Source organism: Callorhinus ursinus, unplaced genomic scaffold (genome assembly GCF_003265705.2).
Source record: "Callorhinus ursinus isolate GAN/ISIS: 27379988/994484 unplaced genomic scaffold, GSC_fseal_2.0 scaffold2, whole genome shotgun sequence".
Lineage (NCBI taxonomy): Eukaryota > Metazoa > Chordata > Mammalia > Carnivora > Otariidae > Callorhinus > Callorhinus ursinus.
In genome coordinates this window covers 59,199,516-59,215,421 of record NW_027397064.1, presented here as the reverse complement: position 1 = coordinate 59,215,421, position 15,906 = coordinate 59,199,516, and the positions used below count along the sequence as shown (strand labels likewise).

Below are 15,906 nucleotides of genomic sequence, written 5' to 3'. Positions count from 1 at the left end.
ACTCTAACGCTTTACCTATCTTAGCACTTCCGTTGTTTTTTCTTTTAGGCCCTGTATTCTTGGCTTCTTCCGCCCTTTTCCCAAATTAACAGACTCTAAGAGCACTGAAGGTTTCACCAGCCCAGTGGTTGCTCTGAACGTGTTGTACATTCTCCCTTCCCTTGTTTCTTAAAGAAGTAATACTCTCTTCATTCTGCATTTTGAAATCATCACAGTAAACACACCAAGTGTAATGGTTACCAGTCGCAGGGCTTGAACAGAGGCTAGGGACTTACGGTGAGGCTAATGCGGGGCAGGGGCTCTACAACAAGCCCCTCCCTTCCTCGGCCTTCACCAGAGGGCTGACCCCCTCTTCTCTCCTTGTTGTCTGTCCGGAGGGCGGCTCTGACTCGGGCTTGCAGCTTGCTGGGGGAATGGGAGCCCCCCACTTCCCCCTCCAACGCTAGTGTAGCTGCGTGTCCTGAGCGGGAGAAGCCTTTCTTCTCTGAACTGGCTGAGTCACACGGAGGTTTTGGAGTCTAGAAGCCCGGAACCTTTCCTCCTGGCCAGCTGGTCTGGCCGTGGGTACTTACCTCCATCCTGCTTCCACCTGACCATCAGTGGGGCTTGTGCTGTGTGTTGCCCTTCCTCAGCTTCACTGTCCTAGTGAAATGCAAATACGTCCATGTGAGGATGACTGCTGCATTTTTAGTGCTGGGAGGATGTGTGACCTCTGCCATTTTTGTCCTAGGTTTGCCACCTCTTCCTTCTTTGCCTCCCCGAAATGTACCTGGCCTTGCATCTCTCCCCATGCCATCCGAGTTCCTCCCGTCATTCCCTTTGGTTCCCGAGGTGTCTTCTGCAGCAAGCCCGGGGGAGCTGCTCTCCTCTCTCCCACCCGCCGGCAGCCCACCCTCCGACCCTGTCACGACCACTGCAAGGGCAGACGCTGCCTCCGCACCGGCTGTGGATGTGACGCCCCCCACTCCCAAGGCCCCCACCACTGTTGAGGACAGAGCCTGCGAACCCACCCCGGCCAACGAGAAGCCTGTCTCTGCGGTTACGGATGCGAGTGCCTCCGAGTCACCCTAGCTTTGAACCTGTCTTCGGAGTCGGCGTGGTGGGCTTATTTACCCACGGAAGCGTGTCTGGAAATGCAAACTATCATTAATTTCATACTAGTTTGTACTGTATCTGTAGGCATCCTGTAAATAATTCTAAGGGGAAAACTAAGGAAGAGGGCGTGGGCTTGTATCCTGCCAAGTCGGGGTGGGGCTCACAGGCTGGGGAGGGAAATGTCGGAGAGTGCTTGTATTTTAAAGCAACCAAAAAGAATTCTAAGAGGGGCTTGCTGCCAGGTTTCCACTGCCATTCTTGGGGGGTATACATCTTCGGGAAAGGTGGTGACGGGGCATCCACTAGGCTCCCTGTCCCCCTGCTGCTCCTTCTGTAAGTAAATGAAATATTTTATGCCTGGTACTCACACGCAACATTTCTTGTATTTTGTAAATCGTTTTTGAGAATGCAGACCACCTCACTAAATCGTGAAAGGAAAAGCTGTTTTAGTTTTGGCTTCTGTGAGTCACAGCTCTCTAAAGGTTTACACGAAAATTCCAACTAAAGATGTTTGGTAGAGTTACACAGTGTGTGCTACTAATTGAACATCTTTTTACTCAGCCTGTACCCAGATCTTTGTTCAGAGCGCTCAGCATTAATGAGACAGCGTTTTGTGGCTGCTGCCGTTGCTTTATACACCCACCACGAAGTGGCATTTAGAAAGAGGGGAAGGAGGTGTTGCACAGTGTTAAGCCGGAAGGTGGCACTTTGTGGCTACTTACTATAGCCCCGCCGGGAAGCACAGACTCAGCAATAAACCACGGTAATTTTACTGCTCTTCTTGTGGCGCGTTTAATGCGAGTAACCACCACGTGTGCCCTCGTTCCTCCCCGTGCGTTGCACACCTGTAATGTGATTCCTCATGTCTTATGTTTGCTTTTCCCTAAGTTTTCGAAGAGAGATGGTAAGTTAAGTGGAATTGATTTATTGAATGAAATTAAATGCATATTATATCTGTTTTTTAAATAAGACAAAAGAGGTTCATTGATTCTTGGCCTGGTAGTAGCATGACTGTTGCTAAGGGAGCAGCACACGTGCTTGAGCTTCACCTCCTCAGCCAGAAACTAGACTTAGCAGCACTGACCTAGTGCATCTAATAGAGGGCCCCGCACCAGCTGATGTTCAGGTCCTATCCATTTCTGGAGCCAGGTTTGTACTTAAAGCTAAATGGTAAAAGAAGGCTCTAGCTCTGAGCCTTGCTTCTTCTGTTTGCATTGTAAACATTTCTAGAATATTTTTCTCAGCTAACAATCCCGTTTTTTGAAAAAGAGCTTGTAACAGGTAGGGAGAATATTCACAAGCATATTTACATGTTACAATTTTTTACTTTCCAGGATAGGGGGTTGAGCAAGTTGTTACTGCATTCTAAAAGATGCTCATGTTTTTAAAAAATGTCAAGGAAATACCTTAGTGGAAAGCAAGTAAATACGTTTTAAACTTTAAAAATGATTTAAAAAGGAAAACAAAAACAGTTATTCCAGTGCAGTGATTATTTAACTCTTGTGAGGTCAAAGTTCTCATTTGAGAATGATGACAGTCCTGGGCCATCTTCCCAGGAAAATGTCCATAAGCGTATCTAAAACACTAAGCTCTGGGGAGGGAGGGATTCTTAGCACTCGTTTGGAAGATGGGCACACACATGGCCTGTGTTGGCTCACTGGATCTTCCTGAGGCGCAAAACACTTATTTTAGATATTCTTTGCTTCCTTCAGAAAAACCAGTCTCCGTGTTCTATAGACAGGAGTAGATCCTGCACTGGGGCCAGAAACACAGATGTAAAACATAGTGTCCCTGCCAGGAGGCCACTTATTGTGGCCGTGTCAGGGAGGGAGCCTGGGGCGGTCAGTTCTCAGGGCCCTCCAGAATAAGTGCTCTAACCACAGCAAGGGCTTTCTGGCCAGCCCATGCAGGGAGGATCACACACAGTCAGAGTGACCTTTGAACCCCCTCTATCACTCTGTCCCTAAGTGCACACATGGGAGACATGAGGCAGTGATAGGGGAGGACATTAGTTTGGAATAAACTCCATTATCACAAATATTGCAAAAATAATGGTGACTTAAATAGAGTTTATTTCTCCCGTGTTCAGACAGCCCGTTGGAGGTAGTCGGGCAGAGGCAGGACTGGTCCGTGGCAGCGTCCGAGACCAGCTCCCGTCTGGAGTTCTACAGGGTCCACTTTCCATTTCCATGGTCATCCCATGGACCAGGGTGGCAGCTGCAGTCCCAGCCAGGCCATCTGGTTCCAGCCAGACGAAGAAAAAGGTACATTCCCCTTCCCTTTGGGGACAGTTCAGAGCAGTTTCATGTCACACCCAGTACCATGGCTTACATCCTTCTGGCCAGTGCGGAGCTACATGGCCACTTCTAGCTAGACCGAGGCAGAGAAGTGAAGTCTTCATCCGGCCGCATGCTCCGCCATCACTGAGGAGGGAGAGCAACCAGTGAGGCCCAGTGAGCAGCCCTGCCGCACGCCGTGCAGCGGGACTGAGCCCTCGGCGCGGCCCACGCGCGGCAATACCGTTTGCACCAAGATTTGGTGGAGCCAGAAGAGGCAGTGTGGTGAGGGTGCCGGAGAGTTGGATGGGAAGGTTTCAGAGAGACTACATTTGACATGAAGAATTACTTAGGCAAAGGGGGGGAGGGGGCAGAGACCTTCTAGGTTAGGAATGGCGAGGAATAGAATGCACAGGGCCCTGAGGGCCAGGCCGGGGAGTGGGGGCTTTGTCTTAAAAACAGGAGTCACTGAAGGAACTCTTGTGGGGGACAGGCTCAGATCTGCCTGTGAGAAAGCCTGTCTCGCAGCGGGGAGACTGGAAGGGGCTGCACAGTCCCTCCGGGGGCCACCAACCCAGAAATGAGCGAAAAGAAAGGAAGAGCTTTAGGGCAGACAGAAGAAATAGACTTGCAGCTGTCATCCAGAGGTCACTTTTTTTTAAGGATCTTTTTAAAGCTTGATTTGAGAGAGAAAGAGCTAAGGGGTTGAAGGGAATAGAGGAGGAGAGAGAGAGAGAGAGAGGATCTTAAGCAGGCTCTGCGCTCAGCCCGGAGCCCAGCGTGGGGCTCCATCTCATGACCCTGAGATCATGACCTGAGCTGAAACCAAGAGCCTTAATGCTTAACTGACTGAGCCACCCAGGCGCCCCATCCAGAGTCCCCTTCGGCAGCTAAGACTGAGTGCAATGATGATTCACCCTTCCCCTTTGGTTTTTGTTCCTGTTTTATCCTTAGTCCATTATTAAGCACACTTACCAAGAACAGTGAGGTTTAGCTTATTTCCTGACAATTGAAAAAGAAAGGAAATGAAAAAGGCCTGCCTTCTTTGTGAGACACCAGCTAATGTTCAGGGACGGGCTCTGCCTTGGCCTGAAGGTGGAGGCCTTCCCTTTAATTGTCTAACCACTCCCACTGCAGTTGCAGTCACCCCCATTAGAACATGATTCCTGGGACCTTGGAGTTTTAAGAAGCTTCCCAGGGGATGGGAACCACTAAACACTGACATTTCTCTTCCACACTGAACCTGTCCCCTCCTTGGCTCCCATTAGCACCTACCCATACCTCCTCCTAGGTGGTCATTGAGTCAGGCTGTTCCAGAACTTGGGGAGGTAAGAAGACAACACAAAGGTCATTGTCTACTAAGACATTGTACCACTTAGCAAAGAGTACATGTTAAGAGACTATTTATTGCTTTTATTTATTTTATTGCTGATACTTTTTGCATGAGATCTAGGAAGGACAGCTTCCCATATTGCTCACCAATGTGTTCCTTTATAGCCTTCTTGCATATGAGCCAGTTTGATTAAATAGAAGGATGGGGGATTAACGCCAAGGCCAGTTACTCAAGCAGCAGAACCACAGGCCAGTGGAAGAGCAGGTGGGCCCGCTCTCAGGCTGGTAGCATCCTGGGCACTGGAAACCATCCACTGGTGGAGGTGGGCCCCCAAGGACTTTAAGTGTTCTGAGTTGAGGTTGCACAGTATTTTCTGGCAATAGATAAAAACAGGCCCCTGTTCCACAAAGGCCACTGGGACTCAAGATAACAGTATGTGCTCACTGCTGGTGGGGTGAATAAAGCAGCAAAGATGGGTGCTTGGCTGGCTCAGTCGGTGGAGTATGCAACTCTTGATCTTGGGGTCTTCAGATCGAATTCCACATCGGGTGTAGAGATTACTTACAAAAATAACGCTTGGTTTTCTTGAAAAAAACAAATGGGGCGCCTGGGTGGCTCAGTTGGTGGGGCGTCTGCCTTCAGCTCAGGTCATGATCCCAGGGTCCTGGGATGGAGCCCCACATTGGGCTCCCTGCTCAGCGGGGAGCCTGCTTCTCCCTCTCCCTCTCCCTCTCCCTCTGCCTCTCCCTCTGCCACTCCCCCTGCTTGTGCTTTCTCTCTGTGTCAAATAAAATATTTTTAAAAATTAAAATTAAAAAAAAAGCAAGTTGCTGAGCCAGCCAGGACAATCTGTTAGGTGAATAAGAGGTAGCAAACTGGTTTCCCTCCCAGACATGGTTCCTTTGAACCGGCCTATATATATTTTAAAATGTGAATTAATTGCCAACATTAAAAATAACATTTCACATAAATCCAGATTTCTGGTTTCTCAAGTCCCAAGATCTGGGAACACTGAGTAAATCCTCAGTCCCACAAGGAAACGGGCCCCCATGAGGCTAAACCCTTTAGTTGGCCATGGTCCTCACCTAGCCCACTGGTCTCTGCCACCTGCCTGACCCACAGGCATCTGAATTTTGCAGTGTCTCAAGTATTATCTTGGAAGGGATGGGTAAGAAACTGGAAGCTTCAAGAAGTTAGATGGTCCAGAGCCCAGGGGATCCAGGATCAGGAAACAAGATGCTTCTGGGGCACCTGGGTGGCTTAGTTCTTTGAGCCTCTGACTCTTGATTTTGGCTCAGGTCATGATCTCAGGTTTGTGAGATTGAGTCCCATGTCAGGCTCACGCTGGCGTGGAATCTGCTTGAGATTCTCTTCCTCTGCCCCTTCCTCCCCTCTCTCTCTCCCTCACTCAAAAAAAAAGATTCTTCATGGACTTGATTATTTTGGGTCCATGAGTCCTGGTGGAATGGACACTAAGGTTTAGGAAATTTGAAGCAGTCCTGTAAACTATAATAAACTTGAGGGAGAAATGGGCCTGGACAGTGACTGGGACAGTGACAGGGATTTGGGTTTCACCAGCTTCTTCCTGAAGCTAATTTTGGAACCCCAAGCCTATTATTTAACCTTAACAACCAACTCTTGGAATTCATGGTCGGTTCTCTTAAAAAACAAAAGTTTTTATTTATTTGAGATAGAGCGAGAGTGAGCAAGCGCGCGAGCGAGAGAGCACAAGCGGTGGGGAGTGGCAGAGGGAGAGGGAGAAGCAGGCTCTCCACTGAGCTGGGAGCCTGATGCAGGGCTCGATCCTGGGACCCAGGGGTCATGACCCAAGTGGAAGGCAGATGCTCAACTGAGCCACCTAGGCACCCCTAAGTTCTCTTTCTTAGGTACCAAAGAGTGGGTTCTAAGAAGTCCTGAGTTTCTGAATGGCTTGCTTGCCCTCTACTCTCTATGGCCTCAAATCCTGGTGCGAGGAAAGTGGCTCACATCTGCCCAGCTCTGACCAGGCTGGCCTGGCTTGAGACTGAAACTAGTAAGTCTGCCTGAGGTTGTGGGGGAAGCATCTTGGAGAAGCATTTGAATTAGAGTGTCTGGTGGTGGGGTTATGGGAACTTTTCATTTCTTCTCTTACATGTGAGTATTGCCAGAATCTTTAAAACCACATTTGAATTACTTTTTAGTCAACAAAAACAATAGGATCATTTCCAGGTAGGGGAGAAATGGAAGACTTACGGAACCCGGGCTGCCTAGTCTGGAGGGTGAGGGGCTGGTGATCTCCAGCAGCATTTAAAAGGACTGTATGGCCAGTCATATACATAAGGGGCTCTCTATTAAGAAATCTCTTAACACTGGTCCTAGGTTAGAATTATCAACTACATTGGCCTTAATAGACTTGCACTGTGACTGATCTACAATGTTGTGTTTGTAAATCAGTTTGGCCAGAAATGTTCCTATATTCTAAATGTTCAGACAGCTGTGTTGAGCAGAGAGTCCCAAAGACTCGGCAAGAGTCCACGTTGTTTTGGCATTTAGATCTCTGGAAATAATGTTAGCTGTCAGATACATGAAGCATACACCCTTCTAACATTGTTTCATTTGAGATCAGCAGCTGAACAACCTGTGTGCCTGTGGGCAGTGGAGAACATAAATGTGAGAGCATGCTCTGTTTTGTTAGGGAGCTGAAACAGGCTTCTGTTGCATGAGTCCAGGGGCTCAGAGTTCATTTAGTAAACAAGGCATTTACCCACCTTGATCTCTGCTAAGTTTTTGTTTTTGTTTTCCTGGGATGACCAGAAATAAGGACATGAAAACTCAATAGGCAATGAAATTCATTTTTCCAAATTCAAATCTCTACTAGGCAAATAGTATATATAACCTAAGGGGAAAAACATAACCCACAGGGGTCTTTGACACCCTGATGTTGCTTTGTTCCAGGAGAGGATAAGTGAGGGTTGATTGTACTTGGAACATGGAAACTGGCAGAAGAGAGGGAAAAGAGGAGGGGGCCTTGGGCAAGCACAGATTCTGGACTTGATCACATGGACCCGTGTTGCAGAGTGTGACACATGAGGAAATTTTTATTTTCTAATTTTAATACCTATATATCTAACATATTGAAAAAATAGAGTTGTTTTGGATAAGGCTTAAGTAGCTTCCTTTACAAATAAATTTTAGTGAGAAAAAGGAATCAATTTAAAGAGAAGTATTAACTTGACAGCAGGTGCCAGGAGCCACGTTGGGCGAGTTTTCTTATTCTCCCAGGGCATCCCAGCAAGTGGCACTGATACCTCCACTTAACAGTTCAGAAACCTTCTCCAGTTCGCACAGCAGGAAGGCTATGGTGTAGGCGCTGACTCCCGGTAGGTCTGTCCGGTCCCAAGCCTGTTTTGTCCCCACACGGCAGGAGACCGCGGTGCCCAGCATTGACTTTGGCCCTGGGACTCGTGTTCGCTTCACCACCCACGTGGAGACGGAGCCCGGCCCGCAGTGCGCGCTGCGGCCACCAGGTGGCGCCGCGAGCCTGGGAGAGCCGCGTAGCGTCGGAGGCCGCGGGGTCTCCGGGCCGGCCTCGCAGGGCTCCTGGGCGGGGCTGGGGCATGGCGGAGCGGCCCCAAGGGTGGGGGCGCTTGTTGCTCGTTGGAAAAGGGTTCTGGGACATAGTCCCCCGCTTCCCTTCCAGCGCAGACGTTTATCTGGATGGAGATGCAGAAAAGCCTGGGTGCATTCTCCAAAAGGAGCCTTCAAAACAATTTTAAAGTAAAAAATGTCAATCTCAGGATTGTTAGGACAAAAATGAAAAGCCCTTCAGATGTTTGTGAACCCCTCAGATACTTCAAGAAACATCGGGAGTCTGAGTACCTGGTGCGGGAGGAGGGTGCGGGGTGGTCTTGCTTCCCACCATTCCTACCTCCTCTCTCCCTACACCCACCCCCTCCTCTTAGCTCCCCAAGCCGAGGTTGATAGAGCCTGGCTGCGGCAGGCCCACCTGCGCCTCGGTGGGCATGCCGGGCTCGAGGCCTCGCCCCGGGCTGGGTGCTTCCACCCCTGCCTGATCACCCCCACAGCTGCGGGAGGCCAATATTCCCGCTTCACAGGCAGGCCCCGGCGCACCTAAGTGGGGCAGCTGGGTTTGGACCCAGGTGTCTGCAGGGCCGAAGGCATTCCACCACACCGCTTGTAAGTTAGCAATTTAGTATCGAGTGTGAAGCGTATAAGGGACGGAGAGCGCGGAAGCAGGAACCTTCCATCTGGGGAGGCTGAGAGACGGCTGGAGCTGCCCGGAGCCGCACTGCGGGCGGGGGCGCCGGCATCCGCAGCGACAGGAGGTACGTAGCGCCCCGCGTGTTCTGGAACCTATGGATTGCTGCGGGCGGCTGGAATGTGCAGGGGGCAGCAGTGGCAGCAGCTGCAGCTGGTGGGGTGGGGGTGGGGGGGGTTCAGGGCCAGATCATGAACGGCCTTGGATGCCATGCCAAGGAGCTTAGAGCGTACCGTGATGGCGAGTTGATAAAGGGTCTTTTGTTTTATTTCGGTTTTGGCAGGGAAGTAAAGAGCTTGCCCTTTATAAAGATCAGTGGTTTTGAAAATCGTTTTTAGCAAGCAGATAGCCTTTTGAAAATGAGATATCCTATGGAACATAGACTTAAAAGCCAGATCAAGGTGTAGCTGCCGGCTACCTCTGAGCAGGAGGAAGAGGCATGGCACCCCTGGGGAAGGCGGCCACAGTCACCCCAGAACAGGGGATGCACCAGGGAAACTTTAGGATCTTATCCCCAAAGGAACTTAAGCCCAGAGAAAGTGCAGTGATGCCCCCCCCTGCCAATCCACTCCATTTCGTACCCCTAGTACCCTGCTTTTAGCTGTGGCTGGGGAGCACAGCACCTTCAGCTTCTCCTGGTCTTGGAGAGGTCTGGAAAGAGCCAGAAGCCCATGGGCTGAGCCCTCCTGCTCTTCTCCACCCAAGGCCGTCCTTTCTGCCTGGACTGAGAAAAGCAACTCACCCTCCAATGCTTCTCAACTCTGGTTGCTTTAAAAAACAAAAACAAACAAAAAACCTGATGCCTCTAGGTCAGGTAAAGCAGCTTGGGGGACCTTGGAGGTCTTCTCTCTCAATTCCTCATTTTACAGCTGAAGATGGTGAAATCCAGAGAGGTTGAGTGACTCTCCCTCAGGCTCCCCGCTCCGGCCCTGGCGTCCAGGGGGAAATAGGAACCACTCATTTGTTCTTTCAGCGTGGCCACAACTTGGGCCACTGGAGAATGGGGGGCAGCTCCCAGCCTGGTGGAGACACACACATGACACAGCAGCTGGAGGGACGGGGTTGGGGAGCTCAGTGTGGGGTCCTGTGCACGCTCATGTTCTTTTTTTTTTCTTTTTTTTTTAAGATTTTATTTGACAGAGCCACAGCGAGAGAGGGAACACAAGTAGGGGGAATAGGAGAGGAGACATAGGGGAAGTTCTTAAGGTAAACCAGAGCTAACTACCTTCCTTCTTTACCAGAATTTAAAATGCCAGTGATTTTCCTTTTTTTCAACAATAAGACAGTGCAGTCATGGGGATGCTTAGTTGTGAGAAGAACCCAAACCAGCCTAGTCACACAGGGGCCATTCAAAGGCAGGCTTCTGGGGGAATCTCTGCAGTTGGAGGGGAGCCATGTGCCTGGGCTGCAGCTCTCTTTGGGTACTGGTGGCTTTCTGTCCCCACAAACTGGCAGGGAAGTGAATGAAGAGACGATGAAGGTGAGAATGTGCTACCCTGCGACCCTCGAGGGGAGGCCCCTGGGGTTACACCCATTTGTCTTCTTACCTTGGTAGCAGGGACCATGTCTGGTTTAACTGGCATCTGGAGCATCCCTGACCCAGCAAGCACTTCATGTCTACTGAATGAGTGACCATCAGGATCTGTCCTCACCCAGCTCGGAGTCTAGCGGTGGGACCGAGATGAGAGTGAGTCTGTGTGGTAAATGCACAGCTCCCTGCCCCCACCACCCTGTGTCCAGTGCTGGGCCAGAGACTCTCAACAGTGAGGAGGGGGGAGCATGCCTTCCTAGGGGGATTACCCAGAGGGGTGAGCACATCCTCCCACCCAAGGGGAAAGCTATCTGCCCAGCAGGAGGTGTGCTGGGCGTGGGAGCCAGGGTGACCAAAGGCGTGGACTCTTCACACCCGCCACTCTGCTTCTAACAGAGGCTCTAGGCTCACTACATCCTGTCTAAGGCGGTGGGGGGGATAGAAAAAATGGGATTTTGTTTGTTTTAGGATTGGGGCTCAGCTGTCCTGCTCAAGAGTAAACAGTAAGTTATGGGCAGGTATTGAAGAATCCTTTGACGGGATATTCACTTTCATTTTCAGAGTTTTTTTTTTTTTTACTTACAAGTTTGGAGAAATATAAAAATTCTCAACACTGAGGGGGAAAAATAAAATACTTGTAATATCTGAGCATATCAGAAACTAGCAACTCTTTGCTTTATCTTCGAACAGAGCGGGGTCTGGAGAACACTGCATTTGATAAAATATTGACAAAAGTGTTAAAAGAATACTCTGGTACTATCAATAATCATCTAGAAATTTAAGAAGTTCATATGTGTAATAAAAATGACACAGATTATTTGAGAACCTTGTTACAGAATTACCAAAGAAAGATTTTTAGCTTAAGTGATTTCCTATTTTTCAAGGCTAACATTTTGTCCAGAAGTCTCTCTTTTGAAGAGTCAAGGAGAATGGACAGGATTAAAGTGTCTCTATCAGCTTCATCAGTTGAGAATGCCCTAAATACCTGGAGTGTTGCCAGCTTCCAGTGCAGATGTTCTCAGTCTGCAGCAGAGGATGTACTTTTGTGCTTCTGAAAAGTTGACTAGTCCTATTATTTCATCTCCAAAGTGAAGAGTTTTTATAGTGAAATGATCTTAGTTATTTTATGCTAGAGTCGCATACACCTTTGGCTTTTTCTATGGACCTCTGTTTATTTTTAGTTTTTTAGTAGCACTTAGCAGGTTATGGTCTTACCACAATGTAATTTCACATTTATTTGTGTGATTCTCTGAATTGATGCCTGTCTCCACTATTGGGCTCTGTGTTCCACAAGGACACTTTTCTGCTTCTTTCTGTATCCCCAGAGCCTCGAAGAGTCTTGTGTAGAATATATGCTCCGTTAATTCTTGTTGCATGAATGAAAGGACCTAGGAGAGGTTTTCAGGCATGGCTAGATCAGTACTCGTTCTAAAGCATCCCTGAGTGCATTATTTTTTAAATGCTCAGAAAGCATTGTTTAAGAAAAAATATTGTAATGGGTGGAATTGTCATTTAGCAACTTATAGCTTTTAGATGATACCTTTTCTCATTTTGAAAATCTTTCTTTCATTTACTTAAATGTATTCATAGCTAAAACCACTTAGATATGTTGACCTCTTGTCTAATTTTCTCAACTTTTTCCCTTGAAGAAAATAACATGTATTAGACACTTTTGCCTTTATTTGCAGATGAAGAAACCAGGATGAAGTAATTTTTTATTGAGCTATAATCGACAATCACATTAGTTTCAGGTGTAATGAATTCATATTTATATATAATATACAATGATAACCAAAAGGTCTACTTAAAATCTGTCACCATACAGAGTTACAGATTTTTTCCTTGTGATGAGAACTTTTAAGATCTACTTGCTAGCAACTTTCAACATTCAACTTTGCATATAATACAGTATTGACTATAGTCACCATCCTGTACATTACACCCTTGTGATTTATTTTACAACTGGGAAGTTTGTACCTTTGGTCCTGTTCATCCACGTCACTTACTCCCGCCTCTGGCAATCACCACTCTGTTCTCAGTATCCAGAGATAAAGCTTGGGTTTTGGTGGTTTTTTGTTTCTGCCTTTTTGTTTTTGGGGTTTTGTGTTGTTTTGTTTAGATTCCACATATAAGTGAGATCATATGGTTTTGTCTTTGACTTATTCACTTACCATAATGTCCTCAAGGTTCATCCATGTTGTTGCAACTGACAAGATTTCCTTCTTTTTTATGGCTGAATAACATTCCCTGGTGTGTGTACCTTTTCTTTATCCATTCATTCATTGATAGACACTTAGGTTGCTTCCATGTCTTGGCTGTTATAAATAATGCTGCAGTGAACATGGGGGTGCAGGTATCTTCTCAATGTTTTCGTTTTCTTTGGTTAAGTACCCAGAACTGAAATTCCTGGATCATATAGTAGTTGTATTTTTAACTTTTTTGAGAAACCGCCATACTGTTTTCCATAGTGGCTGCACCAATTTACATTCCCACCAACAATGCATGAGGGGCCCCTTTGTTCTACACCCTCAGCAACACTTGCTATTTCTTGTCATTTTGTTAGTAGCCATTCTAACAGGTATGAGGTGATATCTCATTGTGGTTTTGATTTTCATTTCCCTGATGAGTGATGTTGACCACCTTTTTGTGGATCTGTTAGCCATCTGAATGTCTTCCTTGGAAAAATGTCTATTCAGATCCTCTGTGCACTTTAAAATTAGATCATTTGGGGTTTTTTTTTTTTTTTTTTTTTTGCTATCGAGTTGTATGAGTTCTTGGTATGTTTTGGATATTAACCCCTCACCAGATATGATTTGCAAGTATTTTCTCCTAGTTGATAGGATGCCTTTGAATTTTGCTGATTGTTTCCTTTGCTGTGCAAAAGGTTTTTCATTTGAGGTAGTCCCACTTGTCTGTATTTTTTTTTAAGATTTTATTTATTTGACAGAGCACAAGCAGGGGGAGCAGCAGAGGGAGCGAGAGAAGCAGGCTTTCCGCTAAGTAGGGAGCCCGATGCAGGGCTCGATCCCAGAACCCTGGGATCATGACCTGAGCTGAAGGCAGTCGCTTAACCGACTGAGCCACCCAGGTGCCCCATATATGTTTGCTTTTATTGCCTTTGTTTTTGGTGTCAGATCCACAAAAATCCTCTTCTAGACCTGTGTCAGGGGGATTACCAGCTATGTTTCCTACTAGGAGTTTTCTGGTATTAGGTCTTATGTTCAAGACTTTTGTCCAGTTTGAGTTTATTTTTCTATATGGTGTAACAGTGGTCCAGTTTCATTCTTTGGCATGTGGCTGTCTAGTTTTCCCAGCACCATTTATTGAAGAGACTGTCCTTTCCCTATTGTATATATGGCTCTTTGTCGTAAATGAACTGACCATCTATGTGTGAGTCTATTTCTGGGCTCTCTATTCTGTTCTACTGACCTGTGTGTCTGTATTTATGCCAATACCATAGTGTGTTGATTTCTATAGTTGGTAATGGAGTTTGAAATCAGAAAGCGTGATGCCACCAGGTTTGCTTTTTTACCCAAGATTGTTTTGGCAATTCAGAGTCTTCTGCAGTTCCATACAAATTTTAGGATTGTGTGGTCTATTTTTGTGAAAAATGCCATTGGAATTTTGATAAGGATTGCACTGAATATACTACTTTGGGTGGTATGGGCAATTTGATGATATTTTTCCAATCTGTGAGCACAGAATATGCTATTATTCGTGTCTTCATCAATTTCTTACATCAAAGTCTTCTAGTTCTCAGTGGACAAGACTTTCACTTCCTTGACTAAATTTATTTCTAGATATTTTATTCTTTTTGATGTAATTATAAATGGGATTTTCTTCTCTTTCTGATAGTTCATTATTACTGAATAGAAATGCAACAGGTTTTTTTGTATATTGATTTTGAATCTTGCAACTTTATTGAATTTGTTGGTTAGTTCTGACTTCACTAATAATTAGTGAAGTCTTTAGAGTTTTAACATATAATATGTCATCTGCAAATAGTGACAGTTTTACTTCTTCCTTTCTGATATAGATGCTTTTTATTTTTCTTGCCTCATTGCTCTAGATAAAACTTCTGTTTGGTACTTTCTTGTTTTCTCTCTCTTTGTTGAGGTTTTCACTGTGTTCGTCTATTCTTCTCCCAAGTTCAGTGAGCTTCTTTATACTCTGATTTTGAACTCTTTGTCAGGTAAATCACTTATCTCCTTTTCATTAAGATTTTTTTTTTCTGAGGTTTTATCTTGTGTAGTCCTCAGTTTCTTCACTTTTCTTGACATGCTGTGTCAGGTTTTCTTTTCTTTTTTTTTTTAGATTTTATTTATATTTATTTGAGAAAGAGAGAACGAGCCCAGGCAGGGGGAGGAGCAGAGTGGGGAGGTAGAATCTCAGGCAGACTCAGTGCTGAGTATGGAGCCTGACATGGGGTTCTATCTCAGGCCCCTGAGATCATGACCTGAGCCAAAATCAGGAGTCAGATGCTTAACCAACTGAGCCATGCAGATGCCCCACTGCTGGGTCGGTTTCTATGCATTGGATAAAACAGCCACCTCTCCCAGTTTTGGAGTAGCTTCGTGTAGTTGATGAGCCGCATTCTACTCTGCCCTCGCTTGTGGTTGTCTCTCAAACCCTTCTGATTATCCAAGCAGCCTATTTTATTTTTAATGGCTTGGAGCAGGTGAGGGTGTGCCAGGACCAGTCAGTGTCCCAAAAGGGGAGGATCTCAGCACCCAGATTCAGGCTGATTGGAAGCCACAATCTGAGGCAGGAGCCATTAAATTATGCAGATATATACAGTCCTGTAGGACCACAGGCAGAGATCCCACTGGTCACCAGTGTCAGGTGACCTAGGGGTGCCCACTGGCACCAGTCACCCAAATGTGGGCTCCTTTTTGGGAGGTTTCTGGAAAGGATTATGGTCAGCCCTTCGATGTGTGTTTAATGAGAAGCCCTCCCCTCAGACTACAGCTGGGATCATAGAGAAATCAGTTTCCTTCAAAAAAAGATTGGGCTCCTGGATCTATCGCCTCTCGTTGTGCCCTGGCAGGAGTGCCCACTTAAGAACCCTTTCTCTGTGGGACCAACAAATGCAAGCCCCACTGGCCACCAGGGCCGGGTGGTTTTGAGGGGTCCCCTAGCAGCCGCTGCAACAATTGGGGTGCCAGAGAAGGGTATAAGCTCCTTTTAGGGAGCTACCAGGAAGCTGGAGCAGGGCAGAGGGAGAGCACGGGGATTACATGCACTGGCCTCTGTTCCCTGAGAGCATCTCCACAGGCCTCCCCGTGTGTGCCAGACCTCAGGCCCACCCTCCGACTGAAGCTCTTGGAAGAGCAGACAGACCTTTTTCACAGGAGACCTTGGAGTGTGTTCCAATTGGCTATCTGTGAAGTGCCCTGACGGTGGTAGCCTGCCA

The 15,906-nt window shown here is 47.0% G+C and overlaps 1 protein-coding gene across 1 annotated transcript in view; it reads left to right on the top strand.

The window, feature by feature from the left end:
* The window catches only part of GORASP2 (golgi reassembly stacking protein 2), a 37,125-nt gene extending 35,253 nt beyond the window's left edge, over nt 1-1,872 (top strand). Inside the window, exon 10 of the mRNA XM_025853330.2 lies at nt 731-1,872. Coding sequence (XP_025709115.1) covers nt 731-1,071 — 341 coding nt within the window. The 3' untranslated portion in view covers nt 1,072-1,872. The remainder of the gene's footprint in view (nt 1-730) is intronic.
* Nucleotides 1,873-15,906: the final 14,034 nt, after the last annotated feature.